Source organism: Uranotaenia lowii, chromosome 1 (genome assembly GCF_029784155.1).
Source record: "Uranotaenia lowii strain MFRU-FL chromosome 1, ASM2978415v1, whole genome shotgun sequence".
NCBI lineage: Eukaryota > Metazoa > Arthropoda > Insecta > Diptera > Culicidae > Uranotaenia > Uranotaenia lowii.
In genome coordinates this window covers 49,741,786-49,753,349 of record NC_073691.1, presented here as the reverse complement: position 1 = coordinate 49,753,349, position 11,564 = coordinate 49,741,786, and the positions used below count along the sequence as shown (strand labels likewise).

The 11,564-nt window shown below is 46.7% G+C and overlaps 2 protein-coding genes across 2 annotated transcripts; both read left to right on the top strand.

The window, feature by feature from the left end:
• The first annotated feature begins 2,878 nt into the window (after positions 1-2,878).
• Positions 2,879-6,376, top strand: LOC129759943 (uncharacterized). Its single transcript, XM_055757522.1, has one exon. The coding sequence runs from the start codon at positions 2,879-2,881 to the stop codon at positions 6,374-6,376; it is 3,498 nt and encodes a 1,165-aa protein (XP_055613497.1).
• Positions 6,377-8,548: 2,172 nt separating this feature from the next.
• Positions 8,549-10,474, top strand: LOC129759932 (uncharacterized). Its single transcript, XM_055757510.1, has one exon. It carries the CDS (start codon positions 8,549-8,551, stop codon positions 10,472-10,474), a length of 1,926 nt encoding a protein of 641 aa, XP_055613485.1.
• Positions 10,475-11,564: the final 1,090 nt, after the last annotated feature.

Here is an 11,564-nt window from a genome sequence, read left to right as displayed (position 1 = left end):
TACGGAATGGTATTAACTAGCCTGATGCCAAACTCCTCACAGAAGGATTTAAATTCTTCACAATTTCCGCTGAGCTGTGAACCATTGTCAGCTCGAATGGTAAGGGGCACTCCAAAACGGCTAAAGATTTTAATCAACCCTTCGATTGTTTGCTTCGTAGTTATTAGTTGTATTTCACAGACTTCTACATATCGGCTGTAGTAATCTACAACTACAAACAAAGTTTCCCCATTGGGTAGTGGTCCAAGAAAGTCTATCGCGATATCTTCCCATGGACCGTTTGGTATCTCCTTTCTAATCATAAGGTTGTGGAGGATCAGGAGTTGAAACTAAAAGACAACCGCGTTATTTCTCAACAAACGCCTCCACCGCGTCATCCATTTTGGGCCACAAAACTGCACCTCAAAGATGAGACTTCATTGTCCGGACTCCCAAATGTCCTCCATGAGCAATCCTACCCTCTCACGCAACGAACTAGGTATGACAATTCTATCTGTGCGTAGTAGAATATCTCCGAGTCGAAACAGCTCATTGGCAATTACCCGGAACGATGGCTTTAGTTGTTCAATACACCCGTTGTCAATAGCTTCTAGGACTTCTTGAAGCTCCTGATCTTCTCTGGTTGCTTCTACAATTCCTACCATTGAAGAGCAGCGGATGTTGCAGCCGATAAGGCAACTTGTTTAATAAAAAGTTCTTCCCCCGTATCAAAAGGAACTGGTGTTAAGGTACTCAACCGTGAAAGGACATTGGCCAGATTTTTCTCTCCCGAAATATGAGTCACACAATAGTCGAAGGCATAGAGTCGGAGAACCCAACGCTCATTTCTGGAGCATGGTCGGGATCTCACAGTAAATAAGTAAACCAACGTTTTACAATCGGTTAAAATATCAAATTGACGGCCATATAAGTATACTTGAAACCGTTTTACGCTCCAAACTATTTCTAAGGCCTCGTTATATGTTTGGCAATACCGTCTTTCCGTGTCGGTAAGAGATTTCGAAGCACAAGTAACCACTCGGCTGTTCTCTTCCGCATCAGTTTGAAGCAATAATGCCCCAAGACCCGTCGGACTGGCGTCCGCCATCACTGTAGTTCTGTGATTTTGATTGAAAAACGCTAAACTTAGAACCTCAGTCATTGCAGCTTTGATACTGTCGAATGAGATCTGATGACGCGCAGACCATTCAAACTTCGAGTCTTTCTTAGTCGATAGACGAAGTGGCTCATCCAATGTTTAAATCTCTCCCGAAGAACCGCTTCATTGACGCGACGGAGGTCCAGGCAAATCCTAGGTTCTCCATTGGACTTACCAACGACAACAAGAGGAGACACCCAAGATGCTGGCCCTTGCTTCACCTCGATTATATCTTTAACGAGTAGCTGCTCCATCTTCCGGTTAACGGCCTCTTCAAGCGGTATTGGGATTCGTCGAATGGGTTGGAAAACCGGTTTTACATTCGGGTCCATATGAATTTGCACTTGGATATCTTCGATCTTAGAAAATGGTTTTGTCTCACTCGAAACCTGGTACGCATCCAACCCAACTGTTTGTAACCAAACCTAGAATTCAATACCTGTCCCTATACCGTAACGAAAAGTAACACCATACACAACCTAGATTCAATTATTTGTTAAATGTTAAATTTCTTTAAATTATTTGTATTAATGTTAAAACTTAAAATATTGAACCAGTCTAGTATAAGAAACAACATACCAGTGAGTTACCGAATGAACTGTTTGGAAACGGTAACTCACCAACCAGCTGACAAAGCAACAACAAAGTCAGCATAAGTCAGTCTGAATAAAGTCTCGTAGCGGCAACATCAGCTCCGTACTTTGATTGTTTGTTTGTCGGTCGAGTAAAATTAAGTCCAATAAAGTGGTGTTTTATTTGTTGTAAATCGGTCGTCTTTTGTGTTTTAAAGCACATCCGAAACCCAGAACAGAAGGATTTGTGCTGTGTGTTGTGTGCGGACTTGAATTAGGTGCAACAAAAACCTTCCTCCTGACCCGTCGGCAGTGGAGAAGCAGCGAACCACAAAACCAATAGCGCTAAGGAATCGACCGCCCCTGGGTGTACCCGCTGCTGGTGTTTATTGCTGTACCAACAAACAGCAATTGGTAAACCCTCCGATCATTTGAACCCGGTAAGCTACCCCCTGAATCCTCAACATTGGTCCTTCGAGCCGGATCGGAGGAATTCCCCACACGGAAGGTAGCGGTGAGTACACCATTTTCTTATTCGACGCGCTGGCTGCATCAAGTTGGGCCATTTTGATTGCCTCTTTTATTGCTGTGCATTGTTCGAGCAACCAAGAAAGCGCACAAAGAAACCAAGCCAAGCCAACATCACAAAGCCGCCAACAGCTGTTAAATTTTATCTGCTGCTATGCTGATGCTTTACACCGGTCAGCAAAAATTGGAAAGACAAAATTAATTAATTTTTGGCAATTAAGTTTTGGACTTAGCATTTTCTGGCGAATTCAGTCCTTTTGCACCTGAGGCTTATATTGGCTATATTGGATTGATTGATATTATATGCGATTGGGTGTGAGTGGGTGGCAGTCTTCGCGAAAGAATTGTGTGTCGCGTCGGGAAGGATTCTTTCGTCGATTTTAACACACAATTCTCGGTTTCGTTTCGTGTTAAGTTTGATACACCGCGACGGGAAGGATTATATCGTACGATTTGTATCATTCTTCGTCGCGTCGAAGTGTAAATCCGCGACGGGAAGGATTTAATCGTTCGATTGGTTTACACTTCCGCCGTCGTGTTAAAAACCAGTACATCGGTTCGGGAAGGATTTCGTTTTCGTTTTTTGTGCTGTGTTTTCGTTATCGTACAGTGGTGGTAGCAAGTGTCAGTGTTTTTCAATATGCCGAAAACCAAGTCAGACGAAAGAGTGGAGGATGCTATCATTCGTCGCAAGGCCATCCTGACAAATCTATCGGATGTTGAAAGGTTTACGAGAGAGTTCAACGTAGATCGTGATGCTGGGCGCCTTCAAGTTCGACAAGATCTAGTTGATCGGATCTACGACCAGTTCCAGAAAACGCAAACCGTCATCGAGAAGTGGGATGGACCAGATCGGCTTGAAATGCGTTTGGCTGAGAGATCAACCATCGAAGAAAGGTTTTGTGAGGTGAAAGCATTCCTGTTGAACAACATCCCGGAAAGGTTGAACAGTTCTACATCAGCAGAGCCGACCGCAGCAACCAGCACAGCTATGTTTCACCTACGCCTGCCCAAAATAGATTTGCCGAGGTTCGATGGTGATTTTTCGCGATGGTTGTCGTTCCGAGACACGTTCAAGTCCATGGTACACTTGAATCCAGATGTTCCAGCGGTTGCAAAGCTTCAGTACCTGCTTCAGAGTTTGGAAGGCGAAGCCAAGAAACCTTTCGAGTCCGTAAACGTTGAGGCTGACAATTATCTTATCACTTGGGAAGCGTTAATGAAGCGGTATGATAACCAGCGGTACTTGAAACGACAGCTCTTCAGGGCAATGTACGACATTCAACCTTTAAGGAAAGAGTCTTCAAAGGATCTTCATACGTTGACAGATGATTTTGACCGCCATGTGAAGGCCATGGCTAAACTGGGTGAGCCGGTAGGTTACTGGGATACTCCACTAGTGAACCTACTGTGCTACAAACTGGATCCAACGACTCTTCGAGCCTGGGAGGAAAAAACGAGCGACCTTAGAAACATCACCTATCAAGAGCTGATCGATTTCCTGTATTCTCGAGCGATGATGCTGAAGACGATCGTCTCAGAGGAGCAGCACTACCTGCAAACGATGCCAACGAGGATGACGGGATCCCAACCGAAGAAGCAGTACCGATTAGTGGCCAATCCTGTTGCGTCGGATACAAAACCTGATCCACCGCCGTGTATTGTATGTTCGGAACGACACCATCTGTTTCGCTGCAGGAAATTCGCCAGTTTCTCTCCCAACAACCGTCGTCAAGTTGTTACATCGCATCGTTTGTGTTGGAATTGTTTCAATTTTGGACATTTAGCAAGAACATGTTCCTCTCGACACACTTGTCGTTTCTGCAACGGAAGGCATCACTCTCTCCTCCACGATGCAATCAAGGCCACCTTTTTCAATTCGCTGCCGGAACCAACGTCGTTATTGTCGAATTCGCCCCTACCAGCTCCGCAGCGCAGTACCGCCCCTACAGATGCAGATCCGCAACCATCAACTTCGAGCCAACAAGTATGTATGACTGTTCAGGCATCAACCAGTACAGTTTTGCTAGAAACGGTTATGCTTATGGTGGTTGACAGTACGGGAAAGGAAATTCCGGCTCGAGCGCTACTTGATTCCGCTAGTATGTGCAGTTTTATGACGAAGAAGTTGGCCAACACCCTCGATCTCCGCCGTTCTACCGTTGACATTGCCGTTTCAGGGATTGGTGAGTCATCCAAGCAGATCAAGCGCCAGTTAACAGCGAAGATTCGTTCAACTGTATCCAAGTATGCAACGGAGCTAGATTTCTTGATCCTGAAAAGGCCAACAGTCTGCCTACCGACTGTGGACATTGATGTTGCTGCTTGGAAAATACCCGATGTCAACCTGGCTGATCCATACTTCTTCATTCCTGCGGACATTGACCTCATTGTGGGCGGAGAAGTGTACCACGAACTTCACAGTGGCAGCAAGATTTCCCTCGGCATTGAAATGCCGACTCTAGTTGAGACTGTGTTTGGATGGGCTGTATCCGGATCGGTTCCAATAAATTCCTCCGAAACTCCCCGGTTATGTCATCGTACGACCATCGATCGAGACCTAGAACAATCCATCGAAAGGTCCTGGGAACTCGAATCTCTGTTGCCGTCTCAAGCTCTGTCAGCTGAAGAAACAAAGTGTGAAGAAGTGTTCAGTGCTACCACCACTCGCGATTCGTCCGGTCGTTTCGTTGTTAGATTGCCACTCACTAGTTATCCCCTGGTACGTGTTGGTGAACCAAGATCCATCGTCGAGCGCCGCTTCCAAGGTCTAGAGAGGAGACTTAAGCGAGATCCTGCCCCTCGAGAAGCCTACGTTTGTTTCATGGCCGACTACGAACGTTTGGGCCTCATGATCGAGTTGACTGATCCAGTAGACGACTCTGTCCCCCACTGCTATCTACCACATCATCCAGTCTTCAAGGAGTCAAGCACAAGCACCAAGGTCCGTGTTGTTTTTGACGCTTCGTGCAAGACATCAACCGGTTACTCCATCAACGATACGCAGTTGGTGGGACCTACTATCCAGGACGATCTACTGTCGATCATTATGCGCTTCCGAACCCACCCAATCGCACTCGTAGCCGACATTGAAAAGATGTACCGCCAAATACAACTGCACCTGGACGACTCGCCATTTTTGGCCACCCGCACCTTAAAACGCCTCGCTGAGAATGAAGTCAGTCGTTTTCCTGTTGCCACCCCAGTTTTCAAGAGTGACTTCTACGTCGACGTCTGTTTGACTGGTGCCGAAGATGTCGATTCTGCCGTTCAACTCCGCCGAAAGGCATCTGCTCTAGTTGTTTCTGCCGGTTTACCACTCAAGAAATGGGCATCCAATGTTCCTGAAGCGCTTCGTGGTATTCCTCCAGAAGATTTGGCTGTATCCGCAATCCACAGCCTGCAGGACGATCAGGATGTCTCCACGTTCGGACTTGTTTGGGAAACGACGTTGCACCGTTTTCGTATCCAATTCCCACTACCAGCGTCGTACCAAGCTGATTGGAAGGATTTTCACAGCACGCAAGATACAACCGTTACGATCCAAGTTCCTCGCTACGTGTCTTCCGCCAATGCCACTTTTTACCATTTGCATTTCATCTCGGAAGCGTCGGAGAAGTCCCATGGAAGTTGCTGCATGCGGTACTTCCGCTTGTTGAAAGCTGCTGCACGGAAGTCGGAAAAGGACCCATTCATGATGCTAACCACCGCCGATCTGAAAGAAGCAGCCTTCGTTCTGTATCGTCTTGCCCAGAAACAGGATTTTCCTGAGAAGTTAGTCACCCTTGCATCGACCAGTCGCCTTCCATCTTCATCGCAGTTGAAACACACCCGCATCAAACTGAATTCAAATGGAATTATTCGAATTGTTCTGCTCGTGAAACTCCTGCTATTAAATCTGTTGGCGAAGTATTATCATGGGAATTTACTTCACCTCGGCCCACAACTAATGCTCCCCACGATCCTTCAAAAACATTGGATCATTGGAGGACGCAATCTAGTGCGCCGCACATTCCATGAACGCCACAAGTGTTTCCGAAGCAGACCGAAGATGATCCTGCTGATGAACGTGGTCAACAATTGGAGAACCGGTCACCGCAGTTCCTGGAAATCCGCAATGAGTAGAGTTGCACTCTAAGACAGCTCCTGCACAGAATTTTATGGATCAGGTGATTGCGGTTCCAATAGTTTTACATTTCGTTTGTTGGTCTACTGGGTTCCCTTTTGCTTCCCAGAAACAAATCCCAGATGGTGTCACTTGTCGTCGTTTCCGCCTGTACATTGCGGACCTCCTAGAACCAGTAGTCGCCGATTGCAGCCTGAATGAGTAGAGCTACACTCTAAGTTAGCTCCTGTACGACAATTTTGAAAATCAGGTGATTGCAATTCCAATACCCCCTTATTTTGTTTGTTGGGCTACTGGGTTCCTTCTTGCTCCGCAGAAATCAACGCTCCGATGGTCGCACTTCATCGTTTCCGGCTTCGTGTGGTGGACATCCTTTCCCATCGAATACTCCTAGCACCAGCTGATTGAAGGCAGTAGTCGGTGGTCGCAGCTTTTATGAGTAGAGCTACACTCAAAGTTAGCTCATGTATGAAAACTATAAGCACCAGGTGATTGCGGTTCCAATCGTTTTACTGTATGTTTGTTGGTCTACTGGGTTCCTCTTTGTTCCAGAAGGCAAAGCTCCAGATGGTGTCCGTACCGCCCAGTACCAATCACTCCTCCTGCTCACCTGGTTCCGTGCTGCGTCCTGTTGGTCCACGTATTTAGTCGAAGATGAAGGCAACCGATGAAGGCTCCCCAATGATACCGAAGCGAGTGTTGAAATGTCCGTGCCATTTCAAGGTGGCCGGAATGTTTGTAACCAAACCTAGAATTCAATACCTGTCCCTATACCGTAACGAAAAGTAACACCATACACAACCTAGATTCAATTATTTGTTAAATGTTAAATTTCTTTAAATTATTTGTATTAATGTTAAAACTTAAAATATTGAACCAGTCTAGTATAAGAAACAACATACCAGTGAGTTACCGAATGAACTGTTTGGAAACGGTAACTCACCAACCAGCTGACAAAGCAACAACAAAGTCAGCATAAGTCAGTCTGAATAAAGTCTCGTAGCGGCAACATCAGCTCCGTACTTTGATTGTTTGTTTGTCGGTCGAGTAAAATTAAGTCCAATAAAGTGGTGTTTTATTTGTTGTAAATCGGTCGTCTTTTGTGTTTTAAAGCACATCCGAAACCCAGAACAGAAGGATTTGTGCTGTGTGTTGTGTGCGGACTTGAATTAGGTGCAACAAAAACCTTCCTCCTGACCCGTCGGCAGTGGAGAAGCAGCGAACCACAAAACCAATAGCGCTAAGGAATCGACCGCCCCTGGGTGTACCCGCTGCTGGTGTTTATTGCTGTACCAACAAACAGCAATTGGTAAACCCTCCGATCATTTGAACCCGGTAAGCTACCCCCTGAATCCTCAACATTGTTCGAACCGGAAATGTTTGTAACCAAACCTAGAATTCAATACCTGTCCCTATACCGTAACGAAAAGTAACACCATACACAACCTAGATTCAATTATTTGTTAAATGTTAAATTTCTTTAAATTATTTGTATTAATGTTAAAACTTAAAATATTGAACCAGTCTAGTATAAGAAACAACATACCAGTGAGTTACCGAATGAACTGTTTGGAAACGGTAACTCACCAACCAGCTGACAAAGCAACAACAAAGTCAGCATAAGTCAGTCTGAATAAAGTCTCGTAGCGGCAACATCAGCTCCGTACTTTGATTGTTTGTTTGTCGGTCGAGTAAAATTAAGTCCAATAAAGTGGTGTTTTATTTGTTGTAAATCGGTCGTCTTTTGTGTTTTAAAGCACATCCGAAACCCAGAACAGAAGGATTTGTGCTGTGTGTTGTGTGCGGACTTGAATTAGGTGCAACAAAAACCTTCCTCCTGACCCGTCGGCAGTGGAGAAGCAGCGAACCACAAAACCAATAGCGCTAAGGAATCGACCGCCCCTGGGTGTACCCGCTGCTGGTGTTTATTGCTGTACCAACAAACAGCAATTGGTAAACCCTCCGATCATTTGAACCCGGTAAGCTACCCCCTGAATCCTCAACATTGGCTGCTACATTCGGTCGGAATGTGATGGAGTCGTCCGTGTCGTATTGCTGACATCGAAGTCGAAGGTCGCCCCGCTGAAGAGCCACCATAGCATTGCCCGTTTGGAACTTTGTGGAGCCGTTCTGTCTGTCAGCCTATCGGAGAAGGTCAACCGTGCTCTCAAGTTGCCTGCCGAAATGTTCTTCTGGACTGATTCCTCGACGGTTCTTCAGTGGCTACAATCACCGCCCAATCGCTGGAAGACATTTGTGGCCAACCGAGTGTCTAAGATCCAGAATTCGACCGATGTAGATTTGTGGATGCATGTTCGCGGAGAATCGAATCCAGCCGATGTTCTGTCCCGTGGAATAAGTCCGCCTGAGCTCGTCAATCATCCGCTTTGGTGGACTGGATCTCCATGGCTCCAGTTACCGCCTTCGCAGTGGCCACGAACCGAGTTGTCAGCCTGCCAAACCAGTTCGACGAGTGAAATGAGAGTTCCAGTTGCCGCGCTTCCAGCTGTCGTGAAGGATGACGAGTTTGTAGATCGTATCTTCGGAATGTACTCCAGTTACCAAAAACTCAGGCGCTCCATCGCTCACTGCATGCGATACTTCCGCTTGTTGAAAGCAGCTGCACGGAAGACGAAAATTGACCCATTCCAAGCGCTTACCACCGCCGATCTGCAAGAAGCAGATTTGACACTGTGTCGTCTTGCCCAGAAACAGTGTTTTCCTGAAGAGTTAGCCACTCTAGCATCGTCCGGTCGTCTTCCGTCTTCATCGCAGTTGAAGTACATCCGTACAAAACTAGAATCAGATGGAATCATTCGGATTAGAGGAGTTCTGGCCAACGCAACCGTTCCGGAAGCTACGAAACATCAAGTTGTTCTGCTCGCGAAACACCCACTTTCAAAACTGTTGGCGAAGTATTATCATGGGAATTTACTTCACGCCGGCCCACAACTAATGCTCGCCACGATCCGTCAAAAGTACTGGATCATTGGTGGACGCAATCTAGTGCGCCGCACATTCCATGAGTGCCACAAATGTTTCCGATGCAGACCAAAGATGATCCAGCAAAGTATCGCAGATTTGCCTACGTCCCGTGTTGCGCCCCGAAGACCATTTGCCGTTTCTGGTGTGGACTATTGCGGACCAGTTTACATCAAGTCTCTCGTCCGTAACCGAGGCCCAACGAAGGCATACGTTTGCATCTTCGTTTGCTTTACCACACGTGCCGTTCACATCGAGTTGGTGTCTGATCTCTCCACGCCGGCCTTCATCGCTGCTCTTCGCCGATTTTCTGCCCGCCGAAACTTTCCCCACGAGATCCACAGCGACAATGGCACTGCGTTCCGAGGTGCAAACAACGAGTTGCACAGAATTTACCAGATGCTGAAAACCGAACACGGAGGACGCAAGAACATCCTGGATTGGTGTGCAGAATCTGGAGTTGCGTGGCATTTCATACCACCTCGATCGCCCCATTTCGGAGGTCTATGGGAAGCAGCAGTGAAATCAGCGAAGCACCATCTATTGAGAGAAATAGGCCACTCCAACATTTCCTACGAAGACATGACGACGTTACTAGCCGAGGTGGAGATGTGTCTGAACTCCAGACCCTTGATTCCGATGCCAACCGAATCCGACGAGTTAGAAGCCCTGACACCTGGACATTTCCTTGTCGGTGAAAGCCTGCGATCTCCACCCGAAGAAGACGTCGCAACTGTTCCGGACAATCAACTGTCGCATTGGAAGCTCACGCAGAAACGGTTCCAACGAATCTGGCGTAGATGGTACCCAGAATATCTGCAGCAGCTTCAAGCCCGAGCCACCAAGCACCGTAGACCATCAACTGTAATCCAGCCCAACCAAATGGTGATCATCCAAGACGATCTGCTTCCGCCAGCCCAATGGCCACTAGGGATCATCACAGCCGTTCATCCTGGGAAAGACGGCGTCGTACGAGTGGTCACCTTACGCACTGCGAAGCGAGATGTCGTTTCTAGGTGTGTCAACAAACTTGCTCTGTTACCCGTACCAGAACAACCCGAACCCAATCCAGCTGATGAGCAGCCCGTTGGAGAACCGGTCACCGCAGTTCCTGAAAACAACCAATGAGTAGAGCTGCACTCTAAGACAGCTCCTGTACGAAATTTCATGGATCAGGTGATTGCGGTTCCAATATTTTTAAACGTTGTTTGTTGGTCTACTTGGTTCCCTTTTGCTTCCCAGAACCACTTGTCGTCGTCTCCGCCTGTATATTGCGGACCTCCCAGAACCAGTAGTCGCCGGTTGCAGCCTGAATGAGTAGAGCTACACTCTAAGTTAGCTCCTGTATATCAATTTTGAGAATCAGGTGATTGCATTTCCAATATCCCCATGTTTTGTTTGTTGGGCTACTGGGTTCCTTCTTGCTCCGCAGAAATCAACGCTCCGAGTGAGGTCGCCTTTCATCATTTCCGGCTTCGTGTGGTGGACATCCCCTCCCATCGAATACTCCTAGCACCGGCTGATTGAAAGCAGTAGCCGGTGGTCGCAGCTTATATGAGTAGAGCTACACTCTAAGTTAGCTCCTGTATGACAACCATAAGCACCAGGTGATTGCGGTTCCAATCCTTTATTTGTATGTTTGTTGGTCTACTGGGATCCTCTTTGTTCCACAGAAAACAAAGCTCCAGATGGTGTTCGTACCGCCCAGTTCCAATCGCTCCTCCTGCTTCCCCTGGTGCCATGATGCGTCCTGTTGGTCCACGTAGTCGAAGACGAAGGAAACCGATGAAGGCTCCCCAATGATACCGAAGCAAGTGTTGAAATGTCCGTGCCATTTCAAGGTGGCCGGAATGTTTGTGACCAAACCTATAGTTTATGTGTGTGTGTGAAATTTCCATTAATTATTTTCAATAATTGTAAAAGATAAAAAAGTGAACAACCCTAGTACAAGAAAAAGCATAACAGTGAGTTACCGGATGAATTGTTTTGACACGGTAACTCACCAACCAGCTGATCAAAGCAACAACAAAGACAACATAAATCAGTTAAAATAAATTCTCGTAGTGGCAACATCAGCTCCGTGCTCGCGTGTTGTTTGTTTTGTCGGTCGAGTAATAGTAGAATAAAGTGGTGTTTTATTTGTTGTAAATCGGTCGTCTTTTGTGTTCTAAAGCACATCCGAAACCCGGAACAGCGAAATTAGTGCTGTGTGTAGTGT